General features: G+C 40.9%; 1 protein-coding gene across 2 annotated transcripts in view; it reads right to left on the bottom strand.

The window, feature by feature from the left end:
* The window catches only part of UGGT1 (UDP-glucose glycoprotein glucosyltransferase 1), a 93,154-nt gene that overhangs the window by 19,940 nt on the left and 59,691 nt on the right, over window positions 1-13,523 (bottom strand). For both annotated transcript variants that reach the window (XM_045029725.1, XM_045029726.1), the window contains 4 exons: window positions 11,430-11,532; window positions 9,953-10,032; window positions 8,896-9,085; window positions 5,654-5,812 (listed from right to left, as the gene is read on the bottom strand). In XM_045029725.1, coding sequence (XP_044885660.1) covers window positions 5,654-5,812; window positions 8,896-9,085; window positions 9,953-10,032; window positions 11,430-11,532 — 532 coding nt within the window. The remainder of the gene's footprint in view (window positions 1-5,653; window positions 5,813-8,895; window positions 9,086-9,952; window positions 10,033-11,429; window positions 11,533-13,523) is intronic.

The raw sequence follows: 13,523 nt of genomic DNA, 5'->3' as shown, positions 1-13,523 counted from the left end.
ATTCATTCTGATGCTACACTGTTTGGGACTTCAACTTTGGAGAAAAGTCACTGCTAAAGCAGGAAGATTTAACATCCTACACTTGGTGCAACACACCACTCTGGTACAACTTTAAAAAAAATACTGTGCAGAACACATACACAAAAGTATGTTATTGCAACATCAAGTTTTAGATTTTAATTGCAGAAGAATCAGAAAATAATTGTTAAGGTGACAAAATCTGATGAGGGTCTAAATATTTGTGCTGATGCCTCATATAGGCTCATGTTCTTTCATTCTGCCACTGTGTAATTATGATTGCACAGTCAAAGAGTTGCATGTGCAAATATTTGGAGAAAAAGCACAACAGTCCAAGTTTCTGAAGTTAAGGAAAATGATGCAGTGTGCATGCTTAGTAGACTATTTCCAAATCCCTTCAGATTCAGTTGTTCAGAGACCAAACTTATAAGAAGGAAAAGACAGCAAAGTGAGGTAAGTCTATATCCATTAAAAAACAAACAAATGCAGCATGTAGTTTCCCACCCCTCCCAACGTGGCTAATTAACAACTGTTTTACAAAAATCTGAGCCACTCCCCACCTGTGGGCATACACAGTCACAATACCCACTGCTCATCTTACACCAAAATTCTGGATGTTGTCAGCTAAAGAGGTGGGATTTGTGCAATACAGAAAAATCAACTGTGAAAATCTCGCTCCTTATTAGTTCTTTCATCAGGCCTATATTCACCTTAGTAGACACTGAGGCTATTTCTACACTACCACATATGTCGATATAACTTATGTCACTCAGGGGTGTGAATAAGCCACCCCTGTGAGTGACATAAGTTACCTAAGTGCCGGTGTGGACAGCGCTGTTGGTGGGAAAGCTTCTCCTGACAACACAGCTCGTTGGGGATGGATTAATTAAGACAATGGAAGAGCTATCCCTCATCCCTTTAGAGCTGCTACACTAGAGAGTTTGCAGCTGCACCACTGTAAGCTCTCTAGTGTAGCCATAGCCTCAGGTAATTACAGAAAAGACTTACAGTCTGGAAGCATATGTAATGCTGTGGGCAAGTTAATGATGGGAAGCAAAGGGAGTGTCAGCTGATTTGTAAAAAATAATAATAATAATAATAATCCTAATTTCAGCGTGTCACCCTCTGTGGTGTGGTATCGGGGGAACTCGCTGCCCCTCAGCTCCCAGCTTCAGGTCCTCCAGTTTATGAAAATTTTGATAATACAATGTCATTGGAAATGGGTCAAGTTGGGTATCGTTTGGGTATCATATCAAGTTGGGTTTATTTCTCCCACACAGTGGTACCAAACATGACAAACCTAAACAATTATGTAGATATGTATTTGAGAAAAGGTTTTGTTTTTTTTTTTAAATCAATTTTTTTAAATAATATTTTAACACAGCAATGTCAAATATTCAGCCCTCACAAATTTAAATTGTGGTACTGTTTTGTCACTTCATGCTCAGAACATGTTACCCGATTCATTTTTTTTAATGTTACAGATTACAATAAATAGAAGGAGCGTGGCAAAAAAACAGTTCAGTGGTATTGAGTATCAGCTTTGTTTATTATGCTGAAAGAATGGTGATGAGGCACCGGCTAGGATGTCAGCATCCAGCTAGAAGATACTGGAATCCATATCCAAACGGGATGTATATAGCTACATGACATAATTAAGTACAATCCCGCAGTAATTTATTACAAAATCCTTGTGTTTACTTTTGTCTTGATCATTTTTAGGCATAAGTGGGGAGACAAAGAGAGTGTCACCATGGAAGACCCGGTTAAACACAATGCTTGGTGGCACCTTACATACTATAGGGAGTGCACCCATAAACTGTATTTGGCAAGGTTGGAAAGGAAGTACTTCAAGCATCAGGAAAAAGTTGAAGAAGGTGGAACAAGTGACAGCTGTGGGCAAGGCTCACCTTACACTAGGTCCCATGGCATGCGTTTCAAAAAGAACACCTGCTTTTTCTGCAGTAAGCCCGAAAGCATCCATCAAGCAGTTTCAACATGTGAGACGTCATAATGAAGCTGCTGCCTTGCACTGTTCAGTGGAATTTCTTCGTAGTTCCCAAGAGGAGGTTGACACTAAAATTATCTTGCATACTATCTACCCCAGAGAGAGGTGCTAATAAAGTCCAGGTTTGTATACAGGACACTAAAATTCCAGTGCTCCTCTGAGATGCTATTCCAAACTTTTTTGCAATATTCTGTTTTTGTGCCTGCTGCTGGGGAACAGAATCACTTTATATCCCTCAGAGATGTGCTCCTACCACTAGGATCATTAAAAGCCACCACATTCCTAGGTTTCCACGCCCTCTCAGGGTCTGACACTACTGGAAGATTGGCTGGAAAGACCAAATTGTCTTTCTGGAAGGCATTGGATTTTGTCTCTGAAGACCACTCTCCTTAGAATCATAGAATATCAGGGTTGGAAGGAACCTCAGGAGGTCATCTAGTCCAACCCCCTGCTCAAAGTAGGACCAATCCCCAACTAAATCATCCCAGCCAGGGCTTTGTCAAGCCTGACCTTAAAAACCTCTAAGGAAGGAGATTCCACCACCTCCCTAGGTAACCCATTCCAGTGCTTCACCACATTCCTAGTGAAAAAGTTTTTCCCTAATATCCAACCTAAACCTCCCCCACTGCAACTTAAGACCATTACTCCTCCTTCTGTCATCTGCTACCACTGAGAACAGTCTAGATCCATCCTCTTTGGAACCCCCTTTCAGGTAGTTGAAAGCAGCTATCAAATCCCCCCTCATTCTTCTCTTCTGCAAACTAAATAATCCCATTTCCCTCAGCCTCTCCTCATAAGCCATGTGCTCCAGCCCCCTAATCATTTTTGTTGCCCTCCACTGGACTCTTTCCAATTTTTCCACATCCTTCTTGTAGTGTGGGGCTCAAAACTGGACACAGTACTCCAGATGAGGCCTCACCAATGCCGAATAGAGGGGAATGATTGTCACGGAGTGTGGGGGGACACAAGGCCCTGCACCCCCAGCTTCCTGCGATTCACCATGACTCTCAGCCAGCCAGTAAAGCAGAAGGTTTATTTAGACGACAGGAACACAGTCCAAGACAGGTCTTGCAGGCACGGACAACAGGATCCTCCCCAATTAGGTCCATCTTGGGGTCCTAGGGGCACCACAGCCCCATTGGGGGATCAGAGCCCCGTCTGGGCTTCCCTCCATTACACCAGCCACCTCCAGAAACCCTCTCTCCCCCAGCCTTTGTTCAGTTTCCTGGGCAGAGGTGTCACCTGGCCTCTAACCCCTTCCTGGGTTCTCACATGACATGCTCAGGTATCTTCCCTCAAGGCCCGTCTCCCAATGCAGACCGTCCTTCCAGGCCAACCCTCCCCACTCAGCATTCACAGACCACATTAAGAAGAGTCCCAGTTCGTCACAATGATCATGTCCCTCAATCTGCTGGCTATGCTCCTACTTATACAGCCCAAAATGCTGTTAGCCTTCTTGACAACAAGGGCACACTGTTGACTCATATCCAGCTTCTCGTCCACTGTAACCCCTAGGTCCTTTTCTGCAGAACTGCTGCCTAGCCACTCGGTCCCAAGTCTGTAGCAGTGCATGGAATTCTTCTGTCCTAAGTGCAGGACTCTGCACTTGTCCTTGTAGAACCTCATCAGATTTCTTTTGGTCCAATCCTCTAATTTGTCTAGGTCCCTCTGTATCCTATCCCTACCCTCCAGCATATCTACCACTCCTCCCAGTATAGTGTCATCTGCAACTTGCTGAGGGTGCAATCCACGCCATCCTCCAGATCATTAATGAAGATATTGAACAAAACCGGCCTCAGGACCGACACTTGCGGCACTCCACTTGATTCTGGTTTGCTCTGAAGGTGCTTGGAACAGCTGAGGTAGTTACTGGTGATGTCATAAATGCACTGGAAGCATTCATATGTTGAGTTTACCATTTGAAGACCAACATTATGCTACTTACAGAGCTATGTTGATGGATGTTTTCCAAGAACCAGACAAATGGAGAAAAACTGCCACCGACAAGGGGTGCGTTTATACCTGCTATCAAGAGGGCAAGCTATCAATCAGTGGAATGGCTCTGGGATGATCGATCACATCCAAAATTACCCTCCCCTATTGGGCATGGATGGGTCTTGGAAGATGGACTTATCACACCAGTGATACGTGAAATATCACACACTCCCAAATCAATCCTTCAGTTAAACAAATACTGGTGTGTAAAGATCAGATGCTCACCAGCCTGCAAACGTGTGGCCAGCAGCCTGCCTGGAGAAGTGCAAGTGTCTAGCAGTGTTGTCCTAGACAGAGATGACACTGATGATGACTTAGATGAATAAATTTTCAGTCCTACATGTCAAGGGTAACATCGATAGGATGTCTATTTTTATGTAAGCAATGCATCCCTGTGTTGAAGTATAATTTTTAAGTTGTTTTAATTTTTAAGTTGTTAATGTTTAATTGTTAAGTATAATTTTTCTTGCATATATAGCTACATAACTGTTCTAGGTTTGTCCTCTTAGATACATTGTATTCATAGGTATCAGGCAAGAGTTCTTTCTCCCAACTTGACCCATTTCCAGTGATATTGTATTACCAAAATTTCCACCAACCGGAGGACCTGGATCTGGAAGTGGGGGAGGGGGCAGAGAGAGACACACCCACTCTGCAGAGGGTGACACCATTGAAATTATGATTCTATAGATTTTTACAGAACAAATTACATCTCTTCCCTTTCTATCACTCACTTGCCCGCAGAATAAGATTTTACTACCTTGAACTCCCAGACTATAAAGGAGTGTACTATATTTCCTGTTTTTAAAATGGGAGAATAAACTGAGACAAGTGTCAAGAAGGAACTACTTCCACTCCTGGGACCCACTTTAGCAAAGCTATGGAGGTCTGCTGACCTAAGACATTATGAGGGAATCCTGAAAAATGGATGGCTTCAAAGACCTCTCTGGACAAGGCTCAAGTTGGTGTTGAACATAGCCAGGACAGCATGATTAACTATCAACAAGGTCAATTTCAGATCAGCTCTCACTCCCCAGGTAGCCAATGGAAATAATAAAATCAGTGAGCAATCACGTTACTGTACTCTGAACAGAATGTGATGAAGAAGCCATGCTAGGAAGGAATTAAAATGACAGCCTCATGGGTGTGAGGATGCGAGTTGCTATTACAAGGTTATTTTGGAGACAAGGGCCAGCCTACACAAATTACACAACTGATTGGTTTTCCATGGGAAGAGTTTGTTCAACGTGATGCCAATATTCTTAAGATGGCATACTACTACCTGCAAGAGTCCTCTCAGTAAGCTGGGATATGGAGGGACCAACAGCATCGTGATAATGACAACTGACAGCCCTCTCCAAAAGCAAGACTTCTGCCTTGATGGTGTTAGGAATAAAGTGCTCTGACACATCTCGCCAGCAACCTAATCCAACCATTCTTCCACAACTGAAACCAAACTTGCAAGATCCATTGGGGTGCAAGCAATATTCACATGTGCATTGTCAACATATTAAAAGGCAATCTGTACTTATTAATGATCTTGCCAGTAGACTTTGCATATATCATGAGCAACATAGAGGACAGAACCTTGAGGAATGTAGTTTGTTGCCTGTTATGAAACCAGTCACTTACTAAGTTGGCCATCACAATGGTATCAACAATGACAGGATTGGCCGAAGTTCCCAGTGTGAACTGGAGTCCTCGAGGTGGCTGTCCTGTAGTGATGTCATAGCAGTGTCCTTCCAGAAGCAGATACTCCAATTCATATTCTGCAGCTACTCTATTATCCACCTGCCAAAAAAAAAAAAAAAAAGCCATTCCTGCATTTAGAAATAACTCAAACCAGTTATTCTGACTACATTTCCTAGTGGCTGGATTATGCTCTAAAATCTTTAACTCATTTTCTTATCATTCAATTTTTGTTTTTAAATAAAAGCACTTTTTTATTTTGGTTCGGGGATGGTGTTTTGGGTGGATTGTTATTAATTGGTATTAAAGTAATCCCTAAAGGCCCCAAAGGAGATCAGGACCCCACTGAGCTGGGCACTGTATTTATGCATAGTATGAGACAGTCCCTACCCTGAAGAGCTTACAGACAAGAGAAAGGGTGGGAGAACAGAAGCATTTAGGGCTTGTCTACACTACCGTGCAGGGTCGATCTAAGATACGCAACTCCAGCTACGTGAATAGCGTAGCTGAAGTCGACGTACTTAGATCTACTTACCGCAGTGTCTTCACTGCGGTAAATCAACAGCTGACACTCTTCTGCCGACTCCGCTTGCGCTCCTCATTCTGGCGGGTAGTGTAGACAAGCCCTTAAAAATGGAGAATTTAGGCAGAGAGAGTTCAAGTGACTTGCCTGATGTCACACAGAGAGTCTGTGACAGAGCTTAGAAACTGAACCCAGATTTGCTGAGTTCTGTCCAGTCCAAGACCATCCTTCATTCCCAATTAATTTAAAACAAACAATTTAATCTTTATATACATAGACATATTTTCACAATGCCCACAGTATGCTAAGTGCTGTCTGAAAGAGACTGATGCAATCGGCTGCAAATAATGCAGGACAAATCTGCAGAGCAAAATTACCCACCCAGAGTTCTCAATGCACCTCAATCCTAATCCTCTGCTATCTTGGTCTTGGACCTTCTCCTGAGGAGACTATCAATTGTGAAGAATGTTATGATATTTTGTGAGATGGTCCAACCTCCCTTTCTGCTCCAGAATGCTCAGTTTAATTGTTACTTTCAGTGATCTGCATCTCAGAGATCTCACACACAAAAACACTGCCAGTATTGTTTAATGATTTGGGATGATGATTACATTAGATGATAGATGTCTCAGATACATTCAGAAACTTTCCATGTGTTCAGGCACAGAAAAGTAAAATACAATTGGTAAAAATAAATTTAGAGATCTAAAATTTTTAGTATTGTCCCTTTCGTTGCCAATTTATAATTTAATTGTTTAAGACAATAAATTAACAGTGATACAAATACAATTTGCTTTACAGTTAGTACAGGATCATTGATGCTAGAGCCAACCATTGGCCTATGTAATGCATTGTACTGCATCTGGCACTGGGCTTTACCAGATACATTAGAGGGAGACAAAAATAAAGGTGAATTGGTAATAGGTTATAAAGATTTTCAGTCTGAATGTAATCTAGGTTGGCAGTGGCAAAAGTTATTACCAACTGTTGGCTTTTGAGTGTCCTATCTGAAGTTAGGGAAGAGGGATAGCTCAGTGGTTTGAGCATTGCCCTACTAAACCCACGGTTGTGAGTTCAATCCTTGAGGGGGCCATTTAGGGATCTGGGGCAAAAATCTGTCTGGGGAATGGTCCTGCTTTGAGCAGGGGGTTGGACTAGTTGACCTCTTGAGGTCCCTGATATTCTATTCTAAGTGATTTTGGTGGTCTTGCTACACTTTGCAGTGGACAGAAGTCCATATCACAAGAGCCACCCTCTCAGTTAGCACTACTGTTGACAATCTTAGCAGACAAAGCCAAGGACTGAATGGTTCTGGAGACTGAACTACCCTCTCACCTCTAGAGGTGGTTCCTCCAGGTCAGGGTTGAGGCACATTGGTGGGGAAGCTTGCACTGCCACTGCACATGCCAAACCTGTTCTGTGGATAAATAGAGGACTTCAGCCTCCAGGGCACTCAATCTGGCATCTTGCACATATACTAGATACACACACAATTATTTTTTAAAATAAAATCTAATTGTTTCTCGTCACCAGTGCAATGGCTTGATCCAAGGAGGGGGAAATGATACTTTCAGACTTACTCAGGCTTATCAGCTTGCGCTCTGAAGCAAGAAAGAGATGTTCACCTTACATCACATCGCAATTTCCTAAGCTTAGTGTAGGTGAGTGTGGTATACCTCATAGTGCAGGTAATGAGACGCTAACACTAGTATCTATGACCTGATTAGCTAATGTCAGTTATTAGACTAGCAAGTCAGAAAGTTGTGACTGCCAACATTAGCTGGTTTATTCACTCCATGCCGTAAAGCTTTTCTAAATGCCAACCAGTGACGGTACAGACAGATATACTTCCTTTATTTTACTATCAGCATTCTTGGATTAAACATGGAGTCCTCTTTTGATTTCACTTCTTTCCTTTTTTCTTGTTATTCCCCCCACTCCAGATTTTTCTGATAGCATATAAAGTTTTAAAGGATCACCATCAAATTGAAAAATCCCCTTTCCATTTGAAAATGGTGGACCTATTATTATGACAACTAACTCCTCAGGTTACTATAAAGGAAAGATAAGAGAACATTTATTTTCCAGTTTCTTTTGTATGTCCTCAGTTTACCTATTTGGTGGTGGTGCATGCTCTACCCCAGCCCCTGAAAGTGGGTATCTACCAGTAACAGCGGCAACAGAACTGAAAATGAACAGGGAGCAAACAGCAGGACAAGTGTGTATTCAGAGAGAAAGGGGAGGGAGGAGGTGGGTGGGCCTGAACATTGAGGTGATAGTCTCAGGCCTACCCAAAAATCCCTTTAAACAAACAGGAGTTGAAAAACCCTTAAATTTTGAACAAATGATTTTTTTAAAAAATTCAAGACACTATATGGAGCATTATCAGAAATTTTTTTTTTTTTTTTTTAAATAAATGAGGTTAGGGGCCACATAATAAGGTTTCTTCTTTTCTAGTTCAGTACCATTTCTATGAAATGCTGTACACATGTGATGCAGTTTTTTCTGTGGAACCTGCAGTAAGCCTGGAATGGGTAAATGTGGCATTCCCCTCATCTGTCTAGAGCATTGCATTGTTTTGAGCTTCCAAATTCCAAAGATGAGCCCCAGAAAAATCATATACAAGCACACTAAACAAATAGGAAATGCTGAAGTCTCTTACCTCCTCTAAATAAATGTTATCAAGGTCATATGGAGTTCTGACAGACTCCACCATCCAGCTCTCAGGGGTGTTTAGGTTCAGAGTGAACAGTGGAGTCTGAGGCATATCCAAGAATTTGGCAATTGGACCAGGAGCAAAGTTGTCTTCTGCTGTGAAAGAAATCTCGGGCTCCAAAACGTAGCGATAAAAGCTGAAATTTCAAAAGGAAAATCCTAGAATATTTGGCTGCCATGTTTCATGCCTTTTAACTTTCACTGACAGTCATCTTTCCAAAGGATAGTCTCAGAGCCTCTGAAAGCCCATTACTGGACCTTTGTTCCTTCTATGTATGGGCTCTTTGCTTAAGAAATCACACGTAACATAGGTCAAATTTCATCTTGACTAATTAAATATTTTACTTTACCAGAAGGATCTAGACTCTCATTAAATTCTGAAGTGTCTTATTGAATACCTACAATATCTTAATATTGCATTTGAACCACTATAGTTAAAGTCACAGCAGGGATTCCAGAGAATGAAGTGAGCAAATATGCTAAGACATACTGATTTTGACAAAGTTGTCATGGGGGAGGGAGGGGAGAGACACTCTCATTCTACATGCTAGTGGTTAGGACAGTGGGATGCGAGAAATCCATGTTCAGGTCCCTGCTCTGCTCAATTCAGAGTGGTCAAAACTCTGCTCTGAATCAGGCAGAGCAGGGAACTGAATCTGGATCTCCCACATCCCATGCCAGTGCCGTACCCACCGGTTTCTAGACACAGACAGACAGATATACACACTCGCTTCCTGAACTGAAAAGCTCATGTTTCAATCCCAAAGAGGACATTTCAGCACAACTCTGGTTTTGCAAAAACATTCAAAAGGGTTAGTTTTTATTCCATTGTGGAACAAAAACAAATTTTGAAACCTCCAAAGTTGCCATGAAACAGAATTGTTGCCTTCAGGGGCCTTTTCTGACTTCAGAATTGCATGTTTATCTCCTGTAAATGATCCCCACAAATGTTTTAACACTGTTGTTTACACTAAGGTGTTTTCCCCCAACATGGTATTCCTTACCTTTTCAGAGGCATGTCAGAAAGTTTGGACTGGCAGTTCATAAAAACTCTTAGATTCATGTTTATCAGTTGGTTCAAAACCTAAAAATATGAGAGACACATATACCCTAAAATTCCTACTAGAGAGATGAGTACTGTTTTTGCAGATTAGGCCTTAGTGAGCATTTAACAATCTCCCTTCTCACCTTGCCTTTCACAAATTTTATTTGATTGAATTGGTGAAGTGAATTAGTTACCAGCTGTACCATGATTTTAAATAGGACTTTGGGGATATTCTAAGTAGTAGATGAGATGTGGACAGATTCTCCCTCAAAAATATTGTCTGTGGAACTGAACTTGTATAAAATGATCCAATGAAAAATTATTTGAGACTGGCCTTACCCAGGGCTGGATTAACTCTCCTGTAGGCTCGGGGCTATTAGATTTTGTGGGGCCCCTGTATACAAGCCTTTTTCCTAATTTAAAACAAAATTATCACAATTATGGCATTGAGGCTATTAACGCTACACTAAACTTGTCTTTTAATTAACAAAGTTGTTCCATGGTTACAACCTCAGTGTAGACAAAACTGTGATGATAGAACAGTGCCTCTATCAGTTTAGCCAATGTTGTTTGGGCAAGTGGTTTACTATGCTAGCAAAACTCCTATGCTACATCGCCACTAGGGGGCTATGCCAGTATAGGCTCTGTAATATGGACATGCCCTAAGTTTTCGATGTTATGCTTTCATGTGAAGACTGGTTTTAAAACATTAAAGAAATATCCTAGTGATCTAATTATTACCCCGTGAAGTATTTTAACAATTCTATGCTTTGTATTTCTAGAGAGCCTTCCAATCCATGATTTGAAAGCACTTTAATTTTGTAAAGCCCAGAGCCCTTCTGAGAAATCGATCACAACTCAAATAAACTAACCCCACCCCCACCCCGCACTAGGGTGACCAGATGTCCTGATTTTATAGGGACAGCCCCGATTTTTGGGACTTTCTTATATAGGCTCCTATTACCCCCCACTCCGTCCCAATTTTTCACATTTGCTGTCTGGTCACCCTACCCCCCATCCCTTCTTTCCAGTTTAACTAATAACCCCACTACCTTGATTTTCAACTCTATTTATTCTATTTTGTCAAACGCAAGATGGGATTTCAAATAAGTAATAATTTTACTAACAAGAGATGTCAAGGAGTATCAAATGTTACATTGCAACATGACTAACAAATGTTATGCACCTCACATAATTGAAGCTTTTCTCATACCAAGAACCTAATCTCGTCACTCTCATGATACCAGTAAATTTCTCTAATGCTTTTTTACTGTACTGTATGCTTCAACCAGGCCATTACACGATTCCTATCCACCATCCATTTAAGGGAAAAGAAACAATCCATAACTACAGAACAAACTATATTATAAAAAAGTTTTAAACTATTTTACTGTCTTTTAACTGCTGATTAATGCATTACAATGCTTTATATATACCATAAGTAATGGAGCAAGTCTTTGAGCATCTCTGGTAGCTGGATCAACAATAGCCACCACATCAAAGTAGGTCTCTCCCTCCTTTGGTCTCAGTTTAACTGCACTAAACAAAAAGAAAAGAGGACAAAATCAAGAATTAAAAAAGCCATTTTAAACAAACTGATTTATGGATAAACAACAAACTCCTCTGCTCTTAGAATCTCAAATAATGTGGGTGGAAAACCCAGAAAATTCCTAATTCAGGAAGGTGCTTAATGGGACTACTCACACATACTTAAGTATACAGGTTTCAGAGTGGTAGCCGTGTTAGTCTGTATCAGCAAAAACAACAAGGAGTCCTTGTGGCACCTTAGAGACTAACAAATTTAGGTATGCACGTACTTAAATACATTCCTGAACTGAGGCCAAAGAGCCTAAGGATCTGTAGGTTGGGTGGTGATGTATTAATTTTGATGGAATAAATTGGCCCAAAGAATCAAAGGTGTTAACATGACTATCACGGTCTGACATTAAACAATTTTAAATAAGGTTTGGGGTTTGGTATACAGAGACCTGATCCTGCTTAGTCCCATGACAAATACACCATTAAAAGTTTTTTAACCTTTATTAAAGATACAGAAGAGAAGGAAAAAACAGTTAACAGTCTATATTTCAAATGCTTTTAAGTGAGCCGTTTGTCTTAACAATATCCCTTCTTCCCTTTCCCTCTAGTTGAAGAGTCTTCAGAAGGAAAAGCTTTTGTTTGACCATTTCTTAGATGGTACTAAAGATGGTAGTAAGTGTCCCTTTTGGGGGAAAAGAGAAAAAGTTAGCTAAAATAGGGTGGAGCTGTTGTTTTTGCTGTTGCTATTGAAGTCCTGGAACAATCTACCAAGGGTTGTGGTGGATTCTCCATCACTGACAATTTTCAAATAAAGACTGGATGTTTTTCTAAAAAGATCTGCTCTAAGAATAATTTTGAGGAAGCTCTCTGGCCTGTGTTATACAGAAGGTCAGATAAGATTATCACAATGGTCCTTTCTGGTCTTAGAATCTATGAAGAAGTCTGATCCCTTTTCCTAGATGACAAAAAACAAACATACAGTAGAGGGAAAGACAGAAAAGGCAGACTCTATCGCTGGTGTTGACTTTCACTTGCAACTGCACTGCTGGAAAAACACATGGTCTTATTAGCCATTCTGAGACTGGGCAAACTCGTACTTGCATTGGGCTGTTTAGGGCATTGCTTTAAACTGCCTCTTTGGCCACAGAGGTTTACGACTGCGTTATAAAATATACTATCTTGTGAGGAAGAAAAGGACACTGAGGTGGGTTTTTTTTGTTTGTTTGTTTTTTTAGGGGTGGGGAGTGAAGGGAAGAAAGCAGGAACCAAAGTCTCAGAGCTGGTGGAGGTGACAATGTCATCTGGGTACCTTTCTTTGGCCTGGTCTGGTCAGGACATCTCTCCGGATCAAGATGACAAAGGCCCAATGATGTTAGGGTAGATCCCAGGACACAATAGGGGTGGCAGTCAGGATGGTAATGCTTGCTCCTCCCAGTCCACCCATCTCTCAGCCAGCAATTGTCAGAGAAACTTCTGCTCTTTTTTTTTTTTAAATCTTTTCTTTTAAGGGCCCCAAAAGGGAGTGATGAGCAGAATGGCCCAAACACTCTTTATTTTTCTACCAATTAGATCTAGTTTCTGACACAATAATTTAGGTCCACTGATTTCTGGCTCCACTCTTTTCTTGTTTACGAAGCATGATCTTAACACAGTCTTTGAGTTATATCCATAAGCCTTTTTGTTTCTACTAATTCAGTCTGTCTCCCTCTTGCACCTTTTCTCTTCAACATTTATTGCTACAGATTGTGACATTTTATGAACTTTTATTCACTTTGTATAACTGAGCTTACAATTAGGGCAAATTTGTAAGCCCAATTATTATAATAGTGACTCAGTAGATAAGCGCACTAGCCATTTGCTCTTGCACTCAAACAATTTCTCATTAAATGTTTTATTTTATTATGTTTTGTGAAACACAAAACTTCTCTGAAACATTACTGTGCCCTGAGACTATTCTATTGCTATACCTATGTAGCAACAGAAAAATAAAT

Source organism: Mauremys mutica, chromosome 9, assembly GCF_020497125.1.
Source record: "Mauremys mutica isolate MM-2020 ecotype Southern chromosome 9, ASM2049712v1, whole genome shotgun sequence".
Taxonomy (NCBI): domain Eukaryota; kingdom Metazoa; phylum Chordata; order Testudines; family Geoemydidae; genus Mauremys; species Mauremys mutica.
Note: the sequence above shows the minus strand (reverse complement) of the source record. Positions and strands in the feature narration are given on the sequence as shown.